This window comes from Lutra lutra, chromosome 6 (genome assembly GCF_902655055.1).
Source record: "Lutra lutra chromosome 6, mLutLut1.2, whole genome shotgun sequence".
NCBI classification, from domain to species: domain Eukaryota; kingdom Metazoa; phylum Chordata; class Mammalia; order Carnivora; family Mustelidae; genus Lutra; species Lutra lutra.
In genome coordinates, this window is record NC_062283.1 from 130,958,687 (window position 1) to 130,980,453 (window position 21,767).

General features: G+C 42.0%; 1 protein-coding gene across 1 annotated transcript in view; it reads left to right on the top strand.

Annotated features, from left to right (window-relative positions):
- LOC125102363 (uncharacterized) overlaps positions 1-21,767 on the top strand; it is a 185,629-nt gene that overhangs the window by 100,220 nt on the left and 63,642 nt on the right. The window contains exons 24-29 of the mRNA XM_047733495.1: positions 3,355-3,512; positions 4,601-4,712; positions 6,031-6,080; positions 7,254-7,430; positions 16,147-16,264; positions 19,701-19,866. Coding sequence (XP_047589451.1) covers positions 3,355-3,512; positions 4,601-4,712; positions 6,031-6,080; positions 7,254-7,430; positions 16,147-16,264; positions 19,701-19,866 — 781 coding nt within the window. The remainder of the gene's footprint in view (positions 1-3,354; positions 3,513-4,600; positions 4,713-6,030; positions 6,081-7,253; positions 7,431-16,146; positions 16,265-19,700; positions 19,867-21,767) is intronic.

A 21,767-nucleotide genomic window follows, 5' to 3' on the forward strand; every position in this document is an offset into this window, starting at 1 on the left:
CCTGAGATCATGAACTGAGCTGAAGGCAGATGCTTAACTGACTGAACCACCCAGGCATTCCTCCTTAGGACTTTTTATACACAAGATCATGTTATCTGCAAATAGAAATAACTTCACTTCTTCCTTTTTAATCTAGATGCCTTTTCTTTCATTTCCTTGTCTAATTGCCCTAACTAGACCATCCAGTACAAAGCTAAATAGAAATGGCAAGAGTGGGTATTACTATCTTATTCCTGATCTTGGGGAGAAAGCTTTCGATTTTTACCACTAATTATGATGTTAATTATGGGTTTTTCTTAGATGCCTTTTATAGGTTGAGGACATTTCTCTCTATTCCTAGTTTGTTGAATGATTTTATCATGAAAGAGTTTTGGATTTTATTTACATATACTCTTTGGGACTTTGTTTTTTCACTAAGCAGTATATCCTAGAAATCACTCCACATCAGTTCATAAGGATTTTTCCCTACTTTTTTAAACAACAGTCTAGTTCTCATGTGCATGTATGTTCACCAGGTTTTAGGAAATCAACTTTCCAGGTGGTCTTTTAACATTAAGTCTTATAGATTCTATACAGCTCACCATATTAACCCTTATCAGATTTGCCAACCTCTATTTATCTATTTCTATTCTTCATATTAATAGGAGAATTTGAATAGAATTCTCAAGAATACTCATTCCTCACTTCTACTGCCAAATAGTAACTCCCATAGAAATTAAATGCTGAAGTAGAAAATAAGGATAGAGTGAGTTATATTGATTTTTTAAAAAATCTCAATCCCCAAAACCTTAATTCAGTCCCTCCTATAAGTTATGCTCATCAGATTATACTGAGGCACAGTTCATGCTCCTGAGGAATTTAGAGACCAGTGTATAGTAGGGGGACAGGCTCACAAGTGGTTTAAGCACAAGTCATAAAAGAGGTTCAACAAGCTATAGAAGGAATTTAAAGAAAAAGAAAGGTCATATCTGGGGAACCAGGAAGGGCAGCACAGAGAGTGGGTATTTAGGAAAACCTGAAGGATGAGCTTTTTGATAGGCAGAGAGAAGAGCCCTCAGATAACTCACGCTTGGGAATAAGAAAGGGCAGATGGGTACTACCAAAAATGAAGAGCCCAGCTTGACCACCACTGGTGATTTTCATACATTGTTGACATAAGGAATTCTATATTCAATTCCTTTAATCTTATAAAGAATACTAATATATAAAACAGATATAAGTGAGGTTATTCTTATTGAAATGGAGAGTGAAAGTATTATGAGTTCCTAAGATCCATTCAAAAAACAAATGTTTAAAGTCACTGCATTGGAGCAAGAGCAGGAATAGGAAGACATTAGGGCTATATATATGAATGAATATGTGAATATGTATAGTAGTATATGAACATATAGTAATGTATGTGAATATATAGAAATACTGTGTGACTGTGTGTGTGTGTGTGTGTGTGTGTGTATTGCTCTCCTACAAGGGTGGGACAAGAAGAGGACTGATGATATAATAAGGAGGAATAAATGATGGAGACAATGAAAGGAAACAAGAGGAAATGAGGGAAGGGAGGAGGAAAGGAAAGAGATGAGAGACAGGGAGAGAACAAAATTGTATACTGCTACCAAAGCTAAAGGAGAAGAGAGTTTCAGGAAGAAATGAGTTACCAAAGAAGATGTACAGATGGTAAATAAGCACATAAAAAGGTGTTTAACACCTTTTTAGTTATTAGAGAAATTAGAGTTGTTAGGAAAATGCAAATTAAAACCCTAGTGAGAAACTACTGCACACCCATTAGAATGGTTAAAATTAAAAAGACTGACCATTTTGAGTGTTGGCAGGGATGTGGAAGATATGGAACTCTCATTCACTACTGAAGGGAATGCAAAGTGGCCAATCACCTTGCAAGGCATTTTGACAGCTTCTTAAAAACTCAAACATAGGGCACCTGGGTGGCTCAGTGGGTTAGGCCACTGCCTTCGGCTCAGGTCATGATCTCAGGGTCCTGGGATCGAGTCCCGCATCGGGCTCTCTGCTCAGCAAGAAGCCTGCTTCCCTCTCTCTCTCTCTCTGCCTGCCTTTCCGTCTACTTGTGATCTCTCTCTGTCAAATAAATAAATAAAATCTTTAAAAAAAAAAAAAAACCTCAAACATACACTTATCATATAATCCAGCCATTCCACTCCTGGGTATTTACCCAAGAGAAATGAAAACACATGTTCATACAAAAACATGTGTGGATGTTTATAGCCCCTTTATTTAAAATAGCCAAAACCTGGAAAGAACCCAAATGTCCTTCATCAAGTGAACAGATAAACAACTTGTGGTGTATCCATATAATGGAATACTACTCAGCAATACAAATAAATGAGTTAGTGAGATACAGCAATATGGATGAAACCATACAAAAAAAAAAGAGTACCTACTGCATGACTCCATTTATATAAAATTCTAGGAAATGCATTCTAATCTATAGTTGGAGAAAGCAGAGAACAGTGGTTACTTGAGAAGAGGGGCTGGGTGGATGGCATGGTCATTATTCTGATTGCAGATTTCATAGTTGTATACATATGCCAAAACTTAAATATGTGCTGGTTATTAAATGTCAGTTATATCTCAGTAAAGCTATTGTTTTTAAAAGAAGAGGAAAAAAGAAAAAAGTTGAAAGTTGATAGAGTTAAATGTAGAGGGAAGAACCAGAAGAGCAGGGATTAGAATGAGGCCATTTGACATTCTCAAAAGCTCATTGTTGACTGGCAGAGCAGTCCTAATGGGGTTGAAAGCAAGACTAGCTTGAAAGCAAGGCTGTCTGAGTTAAGAAGTGAGATGGTGATGGAAGGATAGAAACAGTGTGCATTTATTGCTCCTGTATCAGTCCACCTAGGCTGCCACATCAAAACACCATAGAAAGTTTTTCTTCTACACCCTCTTTTCCCCTCCCTTTGTCATTACATTGTTCTTGACAGTACGGAGCCTGCCTCCATTTGCTTAGGCTCAACCACAGTGGGCACCCTGCCTCAGTTTTTCAGATCTTGCAGCCTTGAAGTCCATCAACAGTATTTCTTGAGAGGCCACTCTATACAGAGCACTCCAACTAGCTAACTTGTAGAATGGAGAATTTTTTTCAGGGCAATTTAGACTACTGCACTTTATTCTAGAAATAGTTACGCTACTGCCTCACCCCTACATTGTGCAAATACTCTTTTCCCTTCCCTCTTGTACTCTCTCCTCTCCTCCCCACTGTTTTGCTTCTCCTCTCTCTCTTCCACTCCAACCCATCCTTACCCCATGTCTGGGGCATTTTGGGGTCAGTACTACAGGACTTACAAATCCAACAAACTTAATTCACTTTGGTTTAAAACATTTTAGGAAATAAGTTCAGATCTGAGAAATCATGGTGGAATGGGTCCAGCCAGAAGAAGAAATTCCAGAATTGTGAATGACATAGAGAACGCACCAGTAGCCCCAAATCCAAAAGTTCCAGACACCCTTACTCACCCTTCAGAAAGATTCCAGGCTACCAAAAGGTACTACCTTAGAGGTTTGTTTAAAAATAACAAAAGTGTCTTTTTTTTAAGTCAATTGATAATGTAGTGTTAGGGGATTAAAGGATGCCTAAATTCCCAAAATGACCAGCATGTGTTTAATTTTTAAGACCTTGTATGAAGACCTTGTATGAACACTAAGAAGGCTCAACTTCTTCCAATATACGGTCTATGGAGAGTCACTGGTTCCTTATTTCAGCCCCTTTTCTCCTCCCTTCTCCCTTCTCTTTGTCTCCCCTTTGTCTTCCCTCTCTCTATATTTTTCAAACCCAACAGACAGAACATAAGAAAGAAGAATATGGGCCTCTCCAAATCTTCCATGTTTATCTTAAACTGAAAAGCACAGAATTACCCTCACTCTTGGAACAAGGGTTTTACCAATGCTTAGGATAATAAGGTGATGCATTATCAGAGAGCTACACCTCTGCCGACAGATGGCTATAAATCAAGAATGTCCTATGATGTCCCGATCTCTTTCTACCATGACAGAGAAAGAGAGATATTTGTATTCTATAATAAATATCTGAGTATTTCCTATAACAGATTAATTTAATTCTAGCTAATTTAAAATGGGGGAAAAAAACCAACAAGCAAAACTACTCTGCTACCCAAGATATCATTAATCTGACATATGATCAGAGTTCGAGTACCCTAAGTTCCCATTCCCAACATGGGGATGGAAGATGTAAGACCAATACGTCTAGCCAAGAGGACCCTTGAGAGGCCGCTACAATTTAGAAACCCTTGCAGTAGAAGCCAGGAGGGCACAAAGGGACCTGGGTAGTACAAACACTGAGCCAAGCTATGAAGCTGGAGCAGAAGAGGGACTGCTGATACATGCTCCAGGCACATGGGGGCCCCAAGAAGGGTGGTGACAAATCACCATCCCCAGTGAATAGAATCAAATATGAAGAGGATGAGAACCATGGAGACAGACATCTGTTCTCCTTTTGCAATGCCCAGTACTCAGCCCCAGGTTTCCTGTCCTCCAGGGAGCTTTTGTGTAGTCTTCTTATTCTATGTCCACTTATTTCCTGCCTTGGGCTGAGATGTCTCTGTTCACTTGTCAGGGCTCCGGAGGCTTTTGTGTCCATTCAACTAGAAAAGGTGGGGCTGCGGGACATGATGCTGAACGCCTTCCTCCTCAGGAAACAAACCATGGCCGACAGAATGAAGAGCCTTGTGAGTTCAGTGAGAAGGGCTCCCTGAAGCTCTCGTTATGTTTTACATTTGAGCCAATAAAAATTCTTAACTTGTAATCTCTTGCTTTCAGCCTATTTAGATAGACTGTTGAAAATTTAAATAACTGTAAAAGGGAATTCAATAAGAAATAGAAAGGAAGTAATTCGAGCTAATTGTAGTTGAGTTTTAAAAATATGCACAATTTTTTCCAAGACCACATTTTATTTTGTCACTTTCGAAATGGAACTAGTTTCAGCACCTGCTCTGGAACATTAGCCCAATCTCGAGTGACCCACAGATGTTCAGGGGTTTAGATAATGTGAGCAAGGGCTCTCACTATCTAATTCTTGTGTTAGTTGATTTTCCAGATATTAGTGACATGTTTCTATTTAAGGGTTTTATGCTAGCCTAATCTTTTGGGAAATATGAAATTCAAATCTTTAATCAGTTCAAAGTATTGCTATATTTTGTGAATATGGATTCATTAATTTTTTGAGGAGAAAGTCATTAGACTAACACATTGTTATTTGGAAGAGAAATCACAGGTTTACAATCTCTAAGTTTTTTTCCCTCTCTGTGACTGAAAAGGAAAGACTTAAATTTCCCAAATCCTGTTCTACAAATGGGATGTGAGGGGGCCAGACTTCTAGACAACCGCTGAGCAATAATGGAGGTAAACGACTCCTTATAATAAGTAATTGAGATATTCAATTACCTTTTTTTTACTACTATATTCAAAAAGTACTAACCAAGTGGAAAATTTTATAGTTCATTAACTGATCTTCAGGATTATCCAATGCCATCAGATTAAAAGACACAAGACTCCTAGATCAGAGACAAAGAACTTTATGACTCACAGCAGAGCAGGTGACATGACCTTTATGTTTGTATCAGTTCTCTTTGCCTCCCAAGTCTCAAGGGGGCAACATGGAGAAGACCAGATGTGTGCAGTGGGTTTTTGTCCCAGTCGAATGACACTGAGCTTGAGGAAGCTTCCACTTTTTATGGCAAGCTTGCCATTTTTCCTGGAGGGAGACATTACCCATCCTTCAATTTTGCTCTTTGTAAACAGAACCATGAGAAATGGCCCAGGTAAAGAGTGGCCAGGGCCATGCATTCTTGGCTACTCAACAAGGATGCAGGCATGGGAGAGAATATGGAGGAGTATTTCTCAACAAGTTGGCCTTCAGAAAGAATATCTCAACTGTGTGGCCCTTTCCTACTTAAAGTTTGCTATATGTTTGTATACATGTACTAGGCTGGAGAGTTTTTATAGCCAACCATCTAATAGAAGAACTGTCATTCTCTCTTATTACAGGATGAAGTTGGTAAAGTCAAGAGAGATGTTATAGTTGAATATTGTCAGAAGTAAGTATGGTGTATGTGAACAACATACGCTGATTTCTCTGACCCTGAATTCAATGAACTGCTATGTTCTATAGAAATCCAGACAATGAGTCAGGTGGTTTTCTTAATTTTTTAATTGATTTTTTTTCCTACTGAACATTTATTTATTTATGTATTTTAATTTAAATTAAGTTAATTAACATGTATTACTAGTTTCAGAGGTAGAGTTCAGTGATTCATCAATCCTACATAATACCCAGTGCTCATTTCATCACATGCGCCCCTTAATGTCCATCACCCAGTTACCCCATCCCCCATCCCCACCCCTCCAGCAAACCCTCAGTTTGTTTCCTATGATTAAGAGTCTCTTATGGCGGGAAGAGAGGGTGCCTGAGTGGCTCAGTCAGTTAAGTGTTGGCCTTTGGCTCAGGTCATGATCCCAGGGTCCTGGGATTGGGCCCTGCATAGGGCTCCCTGCTCAGTGGAGAGCCTGCTTCTCCCTCTGTGTGCTCTCTCATCTCTCTCTCTCACTCTCTCTCTAAAATAAATAAATAAAATCTTTTTAAAAAGGAAAGTCTCTTATGGTTTGTCTCCCTCTCTGATTCCATCTTGTTTTATTTTTCCCTCCCTTCCCCTATGGTCCTCTGTTTTGTTTCTTAAATTCCACATATCAGTAAGATCACATGATAATTATCTTTCTCTGATTGACTTATTTAACTTAGCATAATGCCCTCTAGTTCCATCCATATCATTGCAAATGGCAAGATTTCATTTTTGATGGCTGCATAGTATTCCATTGTGTGTATATATACACCACATCTTCTTTATCCATTCATCTGCTGATGGACACCAGGCTCTTTCCACAGTTTGGCATTTGTGGACATTGCTGCTATAAACATTGGGGTGCATGTGCCCCTTCGGATCACTGGGTGGTTTGTTTTTTAATAAACACAATCCTATTGGATAAAACCAAACCAATCTATCCTCTGACATATATCAGAAATGAAGGATGGGAGATGCTTTGAAGAGGCTCATACCTCTGCTTTGAGGCAATAGCAACATGAACCAGATAGAACTTTCTTCTTGATGAGGTCCTCTGTTATCTTTGAAAGATCTTTTAGGGAAGTAGATTCTTCTGAGAAAGATGGAATAACTTCAATTGACTTTATGGACATCATCTCTTCTGACTTTCAGGTTCAACTGCCATATGTCTCACTATGCTCTTCGGGGTCAGATTATGGCATACTGCAATAGTCTGAGAGCCCTGCTGGAAGATTTCCCTACCATCAGAGATACCTTTTTCATGGTGGGGCAACCACAAGAAAAGAAAGGGTTGAGAGACTCCAAGGAGGGCCTCAAGGCTGACCCCAGGTGTGTAATTTCCTTTAGATCTTTTTACTCCACCTCCATACCCTACCCCTCCCAGGGAGGAGGGAAGAGGCATGTTAAATTTGGTATGGGAATCTTGCTTTCTTTACTGCATTTGACCTTGATCTCCTGGTTCAGAAGGGCAAAAGAAAGAGCTAACACTCTAAGAAAAACAGTATCTTTGTATTTGAACCCAGAAGAGGTTCTTTGTTTATGGGCTGTTTCACTGCTTTTTCAATCTATGCAGTTTTTTGTTTTCCCCTGGAGAGCCCAGAGATTTCCATCAGTCACACCCTTTTACATAAGCCAGCATCTAAAATAAGCAAACAAATGAGTAATCTTGATCTTGAGCTGTCCAGACTTCAAATATTTTACTTAAGGGACCAGAAGAAATAAGAAACACGCACACACACACACACACACACACACACACAACATTGATCCACCAGTGCCTTGGATAAATCTGCCTTTGTGTATTTCTCTGGCAGAAGAAAAAAAAATACATGTAGAGTGATATTACGTGATAAGAGGAGAGCTGCTTCCATACTTCCTTATCATGCCTTATCCAGTTTTCCAAATGTTCTTAACTCAACCTGCCTGGAGTTCACTTACCTAGATGGAAGAGTTAGCATACCTATGCAGTCAGCAACCACATTTTCTTAAAAAAGAAATAAAAAGAAAAGAAAAGAGAAAGAAAGGGAGAAAGAAGGGGTGTTACATAGTTCTTCCATCTCCAAGGGGGAGAAAAATGGTGAGCTTACTTTCCTCCCTACTCTACTTAAGGCACAGAGCTTAGTGTTATATAATCGTAATACTCAATAAATACCATAGAACAGATAGATGAAAGCGAATTGAGAGACCATTTGTATCAGACCACTCATTCACTCCCTCACTCATTCATGCGTTATTCAGCCAGCATTTCTTTAGTGCTTGCTTAATACTAGCCACTTTGCTATGTGCTGGAGTTATAAAGGTAAATAAGCCAATGACTCTGGCAGTAAATTCAGCCCAGTGGGGGAAAGCGCTGTCAACAAAAAAGTAACTTCAAAGATTTTAAAGGTAATCTGCTAGAGTTATGTGAAATGTTCCTTGAGGACACAAAAGAGGGAGTGTTTAACTGTAGCCCAGGCCTCAGGGAGAAATTAAAAGAGGAGGTGACGGGTAAGTCAGAGCTCACCAAAAAAAAAAAAAAAAAAAAAAAATGGGGATGATAGAACAGGCTGGAGAAATCTGGAGAATGAAAAAATCTTGAGTTTGCAGGCCCTTGACTAATTGATAGCTGGCTACCAAAATAGTGACCAGTCCTACCTTGACACGAACTCCAGTTTGTGGAGACCGGTGTCTGTCTCATGAGCTCAGCCAGTGCATCCACTTGGGTCAACTTCCACATTTACCCAATGGAAGAATGCATTTGAAGGAAGGGTAGGGCAAATACACCTCAGTAGACTGACTATTTTGCTCAAGGGTTTGACTGTACACCTGTTGCCCGATGAGGCTGAAGTGTATCTTTCTCTCCTATGAAACATCACAGGATAATCCTCTGACTTCTTAGTTTCATTATCTCATCTACCCACTAGCCAAGTCAACCATTTATAAGCCCTATCTATACTTGGGATCAAATTTTTAAAATAGTTTCCAGAAGTCTAACCACACATTCACTACATTTATGCTTAGGATCAAATGTATTCAGGAAGTCTGTTTTTGCTTCTGATCTGTTTTATTTGAAGCACCCAAATAAGGAGATCAGGAAGTAGAAAGAAAAAGAAAAAATGTCTCTGACTTGCAGGTCTTGCTCTATTCCTGTATTGTTTATTGTAGATGACTGTGTTTCCTAAAGATCAAGGGAAACCATCATTTAAGGGGGATGAGCCTAGAGCCCTAAATCATCTGGTCAGTGTGTGATAATTTCGTGGCACGACTCTGGTCAGTAGAAGTGTGGGCAAAGGAAGGGCTCACCCAGAGCCCAAGTCATAGAGTTAGACAGTAGATAAGCAGTGACTGATAAAGATTCAGTATTTTTTGGCTATACCCATCTCCTACTTCCTAAACTCTCCAGATTTCAACCTTTCCCTTTTAATACACCACAGAGAACAGAGCAATGGAGAAAGGAACTTCTGTCTTATGTGAAAGCTTAAAAAAGTATAAGATTATTTTTAACTTGAAAGTCTGTGATTCCATGTACTGAGTATTAACAAAAATGAACATCGGCCACAAGGAGGTAGAGAGGAGAGACTCATGGCCTTGGAGTTAGAATATTTGGACTTTGCCCAGCTCAATTGTAAGTTGCCCTGAGGTCTCGGGCAGATCTCTTCTGTTCAGTCTTTGAACTTCAATTCTTCATCTGATGAGTGAGGACATTGAAGCAGCTCTCTGAAGTTCAACATGCTAAGATTTTCAGTGCTAGGCTGTCTAGAGTTTGAGTCCAAGGAGTGGAATTGCTGAGGAAAGACTTCTTGGAAAGGGGCCATCTAGAAGTGTTTGTGAAATGATAGATGGGAATCACCCCAGGACGAGTTTAACTAGAGATGAAGGGACACAGTTGGGGAATGATGAGGGTCATGGAGGGACAGGTCCTCCTCACTCCTCTCATTCTTAAAATATGGAGTTGGGTTAGGTCGAAGATAAAAAATAAGTTTTCCTTTAAATGTCAATTCTAACAATTAATGCCCTATGGAGGATTATGAGACATCCCAAGCTTATGAGCGTGTTGTAATGGATTGGCAATGTCTGTCATGGCCAAGGACAGGGGCAAGGTGGCCTCCCTGGTTGTGTTTGCCATCCCTTGACCAGCAGAGCCCTGTCAGTTCTGTGGGTTTAAAATTCCAATGTGCTATTTAATCCTTTAAAGTCTGTAATATACTGTATTTACTTTTAACAGAGACGACCTTATCCCCAAACTCAAGTCTCTATAGAAGAGGAGACAAGGTGGGGGCACCTGGGTGGCTCAGTGGGTTAAGCCTCTGCCTTCGGCTCAGGTCATGATCTCAGGGTCCTGGGATCAAGCCCCGCATCGGGCTCTCTGCTCAGCAGTGAGCCTGCTTCCTCCTCTCTCTGCCTGCCTCTCTGCCTACTTGTGATCTCTCTCTCTCTGTCAAATAAATAAATAAAATTAAAAAAAAAAGAAGAAGAGGAGACAAGGGGAGTTCTTCTCCCAAGAAGGATGCCCCTTGAGGCCTCCTTGCTTTTCATGGCTCCAGAGGAGACTAGAGTCTGGAGACTGGGATGATGCTTGGGCATATTTCAAAAGCAGGGGTGTTGGCTGCTGGAGTGAAGAAGGGAGAGAAGGGTTAATGTGAGAACATTAGTCAAACCCTTACTGTTTGACAGGTAGAGCCACAATCCCATATGGTGTTTATGTGCATTGAAAGAAGGCGCCCCTTCCTCTGGGCGGGTGTAGCCCCCTGCCAGGATGCAGAGCTTGGCAAGTAAAACATAGGCTGCATCTCAGCCACTGCTGGCTGCCTCAGGGCACAACCCGAACAACAGTACATGACAACCTTGGTGCCAAGTGCTGTACTGCAATGGATAGACATTGTCCTTGCCCTTTAGGCAAGGGGAAATAGGTAATTTTTTAAAAAAGATTTTATTTATTTATTTGAGAGAGAGAGAGAGCAAGAGAGAGAGAAAGAGCATGCATGAGGGGAGGGGCAGAGGGAGAAGCAGAGTCTCTGCTGACCAGGGATCCTGATGTGGGGCTCAATCTCAGGACCCTGAGATCATGACCTGAGCCAAAGGCAGAGTTTAACCAGCTGAGCCACCTGGGTGCCCTGGGAAAATAGGTAACTACAATACATTGCTATAAAGACTAAAATATAATAAGAGAATAATAAAAGCAACACCCTCCAGGAAATGTTCATTATTATCTTAGGGATTGGGGTGGTGGGGATGGGGAGCCAGGCAGGCTGCAGGGTAAAGGGGATGCTTAACCTGGGACTTAGAGGATGGTTAGTGTTTCGAGTACACCAGGAAAAGAACTTCAGTTCAAGCTGGGAGACCCGCATGTACAGTGACACAGAGATGTGAGCCAGCACATGCGCTCTTGAGTGGCTCCCACCCAGGGTGTGTGAGGATGAGCAGTGAGGAGGAGAATGTACAGAATCATGAGCAAGATCCAAAAGTCTGGCCTGTGTCCTTCCACAGCAGGCAAAGGGGGAGTAAGATGATGGTTGGGAATCTCATTTAGGAAGCTACTGAAGCTGTACAGACAGGAGATGTGTAGGAGGTAAAACCAGTTGGCCAGGTGCTGGATTTGATGGGAGGCTAAAGGCAAAGGAGGAAGCTGGGTGTCACCCAGAGCCTCTGGCTTGGATAAATAAAAAGATGGCAGTGCAATTATTATTTAATTGGTACAGAGTTTCCATTCTGAAAGATGGGTAAAAGTTCTGGAGACAGTTGCACAACAATGTGGAAGTACTTAATGCCATTGAACTCTACACTTAAAGACAGTTCCAATGATAAATTTTATGTTATGTATATTTTATCACAATTCCTTTAAATGGGGGAACAAATGGTAGTGTCCTAAAGAGGAAAAAGGTAGAGAGGGAGATACTGAATCACAGCTCGAAAGCCTCAGTGGTGAATTTCTTCCTTATTTCTTCCTTTTTGAGACCTCCCAACAGGTCTTGATGCTCCCTAATCTGGATGTTTCCAGCACTTTCATATATGGTTGACCCTTGAACAGCATGGTTTTGAATGCACAGGTCCCCTTATAAATGGATTTGTCTTTTATAAATAGAGTACTGTAAATGTGTTTTCCTTATGATTTTCTTAATAACATTTTCTTTTCTCTAGCTTCCTTTATTATAAGAATACAGTATATAATATATATAGCATACAAAATATGTGTTTATCAACTATCCATGTATCTGTTCAACAGTAGGCTATTAGTAGTTACGTTTCAGAGCAGTCAAGAGTTATGCACAGATTTTTTACTTCAAGGTGGGTCAGCACCCCTGAACCCCTGAGTTGTTCAATGGCCAACTGTGCTTCCATTCCACCATGCTTCTATCATAAATCATGCATAAATCTAGTTGCTTCAGAAATGTAAGACCTTGCGGGCAGTGGCCATCTTCATTTCATATCCCAGATTGTGTACCTCTGCCTTTGACCTTGATTGAAGGGGAGATGGAGGTAGGGGAAACGGCCCACAGGACGTAGGGGAAGTTCCAGCCAATGGCCTTTAATTCAATTATGAAATAAGATTGTGTCATCATTTGCTAGCAAGAATTTGGTATGAGGCTGAAAGAAGTCTTGTAATTATTAGAAAAGGAAATGGGCATGAAAGCTGATCAAAGGAAAGAATAAGGGTTGTCCCAGGGTGACACAGCTCAGGCTGGAAACCATTTACTCGTTGTTGCATCAGTACAATTAGTGGTGTGATTTCCTCCAGCTGTGCTCAGCAACATGCAGCTAGAAGCCAAGAACATAATAGTCAGAAGGATCCAGAGTTGGGGTTTTGCTTTGTAGGTGAGTAGTGAATACAAGGAAGCAGAGACTGGAAGGTTCTGGTGAGAGAGTAGTTCCTATGCGAGTTGACTGCGAGACCCAGTGTGGGCAGGGAAAGGAGGGAAGTCAGAATGGAACTGACAGATGAAAGGGGGAGACCAGAGGGCTGGACGATGTCAAGGAGCATATTTTGTGGGGATAATGGAGGTTTACTGGGAGTAGATGAGTGAGGAAACTGGAATAAAAGGTTGGTGTAGGAAAAGATGGGAAAGGAGGTTTTGGGTTTAAGTCTTTGGAGGGGAGGTGGTCCCAGGTAATGATAAGGTCTAGGATGTGGCCCCAGAGTGGATGGCTGGAGGGGAAGGAAGGGGAAAGGGGATGATGTCAAGCAGGTAAGAAACGGACAGGCTAGGGAGTTGGTGGGCCATCCACGAGGAGTGGGGAGGATCCCTCCTTGTGGGGCTGAGAACAGGCTATACCACTGCACTTCGGACCCAGAGCTTTCTGCTACTCTCTCTGTCCTTCCCCAGCAGATGGCTGCTCACTGCAGGCAGGGGTGCAAATGGAAGGAAAGAATGGTTGAGAAATAAAGGGTAACACTTGGTAGAGGGCCCTGAGGCTCCGGGGATGTATGTGCTTCTCCGAGGCCAAGGACTGGTTCAGTCATACTGTTGCTGCCAGCCCCTCAGCCTGCAACCTCGTGTGCTTGGCCGCAGGCCCTGGTGACTTTTTATTGTTGATATTTGATGTTTCTTTGGGGCACCTTTGGACATTGTGAACTGAACAATAGAGATAAGACTGGATTACCCTGGCTTTGATCTGCTCCAGGAAAGTCTGACTTTGTGGTTACTGAAATAAAGGAAATTTCTCCAAACTAACACCGTCCTTTGTTCCCAAACCTCAAATTACCTGATTAAAACCCTGAGACTTGAAAGGTGGCTTTAAGGCCAATGATTCACTTCAGGTAGAGTTTTAATGATTCAAAAAGTCTCAGACTCCGAATGTTTGATATTGAAAACATTCAGCCCTCAGTTAAAATGAGTTACATTTCACTTTAGTAAGTGGAAAGGGTCATCTGAATCTCTCCCAGAGACCCAGAAACGATAACAAGAGTCAAAAAACACCCCTGTGATTTCCAAAGTGCCCCCCAGAAGGTGAGGACCTCCCACCAGGAGTCCTTGCCAGGGACCATGGAACTGGGCAAGAAAACTGGGTACAAGTATGAACAATAGTGGGATGAGTAGGACTTGAAGAGTAAAAGAGAAGGGAGGCTCTAAAAATGACTCCCTGATTTCTGGCTTGGGCGACTGAGGGTTGTGGCTGTTTTAACAGAGGACGAGGCACAGGTTTGGGGTGGTAGAGGATTAGTTCAGTTCTCGCCTTCTTTGACTGAGATGATCTGAAACCCTACCAACCAGCAGGAAGCAAGTTGGAAGTGGGGAGCTGGGGAGGGGACCGGGCACGCACAGGTGGATTCGGGTATCACCGTGAATGGATGGCCTTTGCAGCCAGAAGAGTGGACACAACCGTCCAGGACTAGGGACAGAGTGGGAAGAGCAGAGCGGAGGGCTTAAGGGGGAGGGGCTGTTGTGTGGCGGGGTTAGGGGACTCCATACCCACCGCACACCTCCTTCCACTGTCTGTGTGTCTGTGAGGCCTGCTTTGTCTAGCATAGCCGAGATGGGTCTAAGGTGGCACCCTTCTCTAGCCTTGCCCTATAACCCTCAATTCTAGGACATCCTCTCATTAGTGTGTTCAGGTTCCCACTTGTTAACAAATAGCCCCAAGGGTTCCTACAATGTCTCTTTACTGGGCCACAGGGGTTCCTTGCCCCCTACCCACCTTTGGCCCCTTTGCTAGATACCCTCACCTTAGCATTCTAACAACAAACTTTGTATAGCGCCTCACAACTTAGAAAAGATTTTTCACAAGCTTGGTACTCTTTTTAAAAATTATTCCTTACATCAATTCTGTGAGTTGGGAATCATTATCTCCACTTTATGTATGCAAGAACTCAGATGGTAGTGCATCTAAGGCCACACAGCTGTGGGCGATGGAAGCTGGTCTCAGAACGGGGTCCTCCGATGCCAAAATCCACACCTGTTAACTGCACAAGCACCATTTTCACACCAGATGAACACAATTAGACTTAAAGGCACCAAATCCATTCAAATGGAAAGCAGCCCCCCTTACCCCATCCTCTGTCACAGTGGGCCACCTCATTCCTGAGAGGACATAGAAACCAGGTCAAGATGCCACCTTCCCCCAGTGGGTATACCGGAAAGATCACGAGCCTTCCATTGGTGTGAAGGTCAAACACAGGCAAAACCCAACAAAATAATCTTTTAATATTTTATCCAATTATGGTAAAACCACAAAGAAAAACTAACATGAATGTAAAATTCAGGACGGTGGTTTCTCCCCAGGGCCCCCAGGGAGGTGCATGTCAGGCTTCGACGGCTTCAAGCAGCTGCCTTCTGCTCAGGTCAGGATCCTAGGGTCCTGGGATCGAGTCCCGCCTCACGGTCCATGCTCATGGGGAACCTGCTTCTCCCTCTCCTCCCTGTTTGTGCTCTCTCTAAAAAAAAAAAAAAAATAAAAAATAAAGTAAGTCTCAACTTCATCTCTTAGGAGCTGGGCAGGCAAAGTTCTCCTAGGACCTCAGTCTCCTCCTCTGTCAAATAACAACACAGGTGAATTCTAAGGACATAAGAATTCAATGAGAAAATACATAACACCCAGAACGGTGCCAGCCACCTCACTCAGGTCCTCTCTCTGCTTTCTCACCACACCTTTCCTGCCCTCCAAACCCACTCCTTCCTCCAACACAGCTGGGGCTAAAAGCAGCCTCCCCGCTCCTCTCCTCAGTTATTTATAACCGAGGCCGCCTGCAAGGGAGACGTGCTGGCCTGGGCCTGGACGCCGGGCTCCAGCTCGGCTCGGGTGTCACTCCAGCCTGGAGCTGTGGCTGCAGGGCCGTGTTAGAAATAGTTCCCATTGGGGTGTCTGTTTTGTTTTTGTTTTTTAAAGATTATTTATTTATTTATTTATTTGACAGAGATCACAAGTAGGCAGAGAAGCAGGCAGAGAGAGAGGAGGAAGCAGGCTCCCCGCTGAGCAGAGAGCCCAATGTGGGGCTCGATCCCAAGACCCTGGGATCATGACCCGAGCCAAAGGCAGAGGCTTTAACTCACTGAGCCACCCAGGTGCCCCGGGGTGTCTGTTTTTTAAAGAGAAATGCTGTGCTGACCCAAACTTTCTTATAATGCCACAGGAGTTTTCGGGCCCGGCCGCCGGGTTTGCTGTCTGCTGACGGGAAAATCTTCCTCAATTTATGGTTCCTGCCCCATCCTTCTGAAGTGCTGGTTATGTTCAAAACTCTGCCAGAAGAGGTTTGTATTTCTTTCTGTGTGCCAGAATGAAAACTGGCTGGGGCTTTGTTATGTCTCGCAGTTAAGCGTATCAATCACAGAGAACATCTCTTGTTTTTTTCCAGGGATATCTAGTACCCGAAGTCTTCACAGAGCTCCCAGTATTTTTGCCTGCTTCATAATCCTTTCTCTAGGGCCTCATTATTTCCCCGAGTTCTGTTTCTCCCCAGTCACTAATGAACACTAATCCGAGCTTCCCGCATTCCTTATTAATCCTCGATTTCCTCCCACACCCTTCACGGAAAATCCCACCCGGATGCCCTGAAGCTAATGACAGGTGGAGATCGCAGGCATAGCCATCAGCCTGTTTCTCTGAGGGGCTGCTCTGTGCACCTAACTTCCTGTTAGAGGGTCATATTGATAACCATAGAAAAAGTAGATCTAGAAATGCACAGAATATTCAAGTAAGTATTTTCTAAGTGAAGTGTAGCGCTGAAAAATGGCCATTGGGAACATTCTGATTGTTCTTTGTTAAGTGAAAACCTAGGTTTAACAACCTAGGTTTCTTACCCTCTTCGCCCCTGCCCCAGTTTTATTGAGATGTAACTAATCAGTAAATTGCATATATTTGAAGTGTGTAACATGATTTAACATATGTTTACTTTGTTAAATGATTACCCCAGTTAATTAACGTATCTATCTCTTCACATAGTTACCTTCTTTTGCATGTGGTAAGAACACTTATCTACTCTCCTAGCAAGTTCCAAGTATGCAATACATTATTATTAACTATAGGCACCATGCTACACATTAGATCCTCAGAATTTATTCATCTGATACTGAAAATGTGTACCCTTTGGCCAACGCCTACCCATTTCCCACCCCTTGGTAGCTACTCTTCTATGATTTCAACATTTTGTTTATTATTTTAGATTCAACATATAAGTGAGATTGTCCAATGTGTCTTTTCCTATCTGGTTATTTTACTTAGCATGATATCCTCCAGGCTCATCCATGCTTTTGCAAATGCCAGGATTTTTCTTTTTTTAATGTGTGAATAATATCCTTTTGTGTGTGTGTTTCACATTTTTTTATCCATCTATCCATCCACTGGACAGTTCAATCATTTCCATAGCTTGCCTATGATGAGTAATGCTGCAATGGACATGAAAGTGTAGATAATCTCTTTGAGATACTGACTTTGGATGTGTACCCAGGAGTGGGAGGATCATATGGTAGTTCTACATACAAAAGAATGAAACTGGACCCCTACCTCTCACCTCTCACAAAAATTAATTTGAGGTGGATTAGAGACTAAATGTAACATTGAAAACTGCAAAACTCTTGGAGGAAAGTGGGGAAAGCTTGACATTGGTCATGGTGATAATTTTTTGGATATAATATGAAAAGAATAGGCAACAAAAGCAAAATAAATAAATGCGACTCTATCAAACTAAAAAGGTTCTGCTCAACAAAGGAAACAACAAAATGAAAAGGCAACTTACAGAATGGGAGAAATATTTGCAAACCACGTATCTGATAAGGGGGTAATACCTGAAATATGTAAGGAACTCAGGAACTCCTACAAAACAACAACAATAAAATCTGACTTTAAAACAGGCAAAGGTCATGATTAGACATTTTTCCAAAGAAGACAACCAGATGGCCAACAGGTACATGAAAATATGCTCAATATCACTGATCCTCAGAGAGAGGCAAATCAAAACCACAGTGAGAGAGCACCCTACGCCTGTTAGGATGGCTATTGTCAAAATGACAAGAGACAGCAAGTCTTGGCAAGGATGTGGAGAAAAGGGAACCCTTGTGTCCTGTGGATGAGAATGTAAGTTGGTGTAGCCATTATGGAAAACAGTATGGAATTTCCTCAAATAATTAAAAATAGAACTGCCCTTTCTTTTATTAAAGAATTTTAGATGTTTCAAAATATATAGTATATATTTTATAACTATTAAGTGTAAAGATAATTACGTATTATATATGTAAATACTACCTTCTTTAAGTTGGATCATCATTTTCCACTTTTCCTTCACTTGAATGTTAATAGTTAAGGTCCAGGGTTTGATCATTTTTATTTGTGGGGTTTTTTTTTAATTTTTTTAAAATTTATTTTCACTGTAACAGTATTCATTGTTTTTGCACCACACCCAGTGCTCCATGCAATACATGCCCTCCCTAATACCCACCACCTTGTTCCCCCAACCTCCCATCCCCCACCCCTTCAAGACCCTCAGGTTGTTTTTCAGAGTCCATAGTCTCTCATGGTTCACCTCCCCTTCCAGTTTCCCTCAACTCCCTTCTCCTCTCCATCTCCCCATGTCCTCCATGTTATTTGTTATGCCACACAAATAAATGAAACCATATGATAATTGACTCTCTGCTTGACTTATTTCACTCAGCATAATCTCTTCCAGTCCCGTCCATGTTGCTACAAAAGTTGGGTATTCATTCTTTCCGATGGAGGCATAATACTCCATAGTGTATATGGACCACATCTTCCTTATCCATTCGTCCATTGAAGGGCATCTTGGTTCTTTCCACAGTTTGGCGACCATGGCCATTGCTGCTATAAACATTGGGGTACAGATGGCCCTTATTTGTGTGCTTAAACTATGTTGATAAATACCTACACTTTGCTTACAAGTGTTCCCTCTCGGCAGTGGTATCTGAATACGGGTTCCTGCTAGGAGTTTATCTGTGACACTTGTAATCTATCAGTGGTCCTGCAAACACATTTTGCTGTGTTTCTGGTCACCAGTGTCTTTAAGCAAAGACATTCCTTTAAACCCCTCACTCTAGGACGTACCTTGTCCAAAGGCATATAACCTGGTTGAGGAGTAGGTTTGTGTTCTGTTTTCCAGATATTATTCTGTAATTACTAACCTGTATTATACTGTGAAAATGTTTAATATTGTTTGAAGATACTATCCCTAGTTGATGTGCTCATGTATTTTTTTAATTCTCTCTCTCTCTTTTTTTTAAGATTTTATTTATTTGACAGAGAGAGTGCGAGAGGGAACACAAGCAGGTGGAGTGGGAGAGGGAGAAGCAGGCTTCCCGCTGAGCAGGGAGCCCGATGTAGGGCTCTATCCCAGGATGCCAGGATCATGACCTGAGCCACATTAGGCAGCTGAGCCACTCAGGTTCCCCAATTTGGGGGTGTCTTTGGGGGGTTTTTTATTAGTTATTTTTATTAACATATGTATTATTTGCCCCAGGGGTACAGGTCTGTGAATTGTCAGGCTTACACACTTCACTGCACTCACCATAGCACATACCCTCCCCAATGTCCATAACCCCACCACCCTCTCCACATCCCCCTCCCCCCCAGCAACCCTCACTTTATTTTGTGAGATTAAGAGTCTCTTATGGTTTGTCTCCCTCCCTTCTCTTAGAAACTTCTTAAAATGTTATTTCTTTCTGTTGATTTTACCCACAGGCAGCTTTCCAAGCCTTACAGCTAACTCTACAGCTGATAGCCTCTCTCCATGACATTGTGGCCTACCTTTTCAGTTTTGCTCAACTTGGAAATTGTCCAACATGTTTTGAATTTCCTCTAAGTGCTAACCCCCTGAAAGGCGACTGGGGAGGAACTGAGGGCATTGGTAAGTGATTAGAGGTGATTCAGATCACCTTTGGTATTCACTTCCAATTCTATGAAGCTCTTTTCTTCTTCCAACTTCGCTGAAGTATAATCGGCAAATAAAATTGGAAGCTAAAGTGTACAATGTGATGATTTGATAAACACATACATTGTGAAAAGATTCCCCCCACCTAGTTAACTAATATGAAGCTCTTAATACTTGGAAAGACAGAACTAAATTATTCTTTTCATAAATGACAGGAGAGGAAGGGCAAAAGGCAAAACCTTATGATATTCTGTCTCCAAACTAATTAATTCCACATTTGCAGGTTAAACCACAAAGTAAAGCAAGCTGGGAGCTGGGCCAGCCTGGGTTTTTACCCTGTATCTGCCACTTGGTTACTGGACGCTGGACACTTGACTCTCCGGGTCTCTCTCCATCTATAAAATGGGGATGATAACACCTGTTTCATGGAGATGTTCTGTGGATTAAAATCTATGTAGAGCTTCTACAAGAATGTACATGCCCTTACTATACACTAGTTTTCTTTCATCCCCTTTCTGGCCTTTGTGAGCTAATATGGCAAGGTCAGAGCCAAGCATTCATTGTCAAGAATTTTTTGCAGACCATCTCTGTTAGCTAACAGTAGCCACATGGTCCTGAAGTAAGAATGATTGAGGCTTTAGTTTTATCTGCCAAGTGCTAATCCATAAACCCTAAATAATCACTAAGTTCTAAGATAAATGCACAAGGTAAATTAAAGACTGAAATGCTTAGTAAGCTGAGTTGATCAAAAGTAGGGAAACTGATCTCGTTATTTTAATGACTTGACTTGCAGCCAAATTATGTCTGTAGTTATGTAAATATTAATTAATCACAATACATTATAACAGGGTAACCAAGGATTTTAAAGGATGAGAGGAGCTGATGGAATGAGATGATAATGTGCTTATTTAAACCTAGCATTCTTCAAACGAGTGTAAGATACTCTGAATCTATTTCTCTCTGGCCAGTGCATAAAGAAAAAGTGTTTGTGGGAGACCCTGATTTGTTTGCTGGTAGATGTGGTAGATGTCACTGAACACCGATGGAAACTGTAAACATTCAGACAGGAGACCTAGGGAAGGGTATAAGTGGCGATCCTGGAGGAGGGTCAATGCCGGTCTCTGAGGAGAAGCAGTATGAAAAGGGGGATGGATTGGGGCTGACTCAGCAGAAAACACCAGATTTTTTTTTTTTTTGAGATTACACAGAATTGTGTAATGAGATTTCAGAACTACCAGCATGGCTTCATTGTAAGAATCAAGAAAGTAGAGAAGTTCCAAAGCACACTTAGGGCCTTTTGCTAATTCCAGGACTGTTATAAAAGGGATTTACTCAGAAAATCAGCTAAGACACTCTCAAGGGAGGTGCTGGATTTGGGGAGGGTGCAGAGACTGGGCTTTAGATGAGGGATGGGTGAAAGGATGGGATGGGAAACCATGGAGATGAGCTGGAAGCCAAGATAGAGCCAGAGCCATCTTCCCCAAGAAGGACCCTGCATAGGAATTCCTCCAGCAGCTGGGAAGGCAGAGTGTGCAGGGAAGGTGATCTGGGGGTACTTGCCCTCCCTTGAATCAAGGGAGAAAACTAGGATTGGTGGCCTTGGCAAGATCAGAAAAGGACACTGGCAAAGACAACAGGCCAAAGTGCACATGGCCAGTCCAGAGGATGGTGAGCCTACCAGTGTGACACTGAGGAACAGGAGGGACTGAGGCCAAATTACTGAGGACCTAGAATTCAGGATAAAGGAAATCGGTTTCTTACTATTTATATGCTTCTGAACCAGAAACCATTGAAATATGTGGGGCCCAGGCTTTCCAAGGTGTGCAATTAGAGGCATGCAGTCTGTCATGTTGCCAGCGAAAACATTTGTGCTCCAG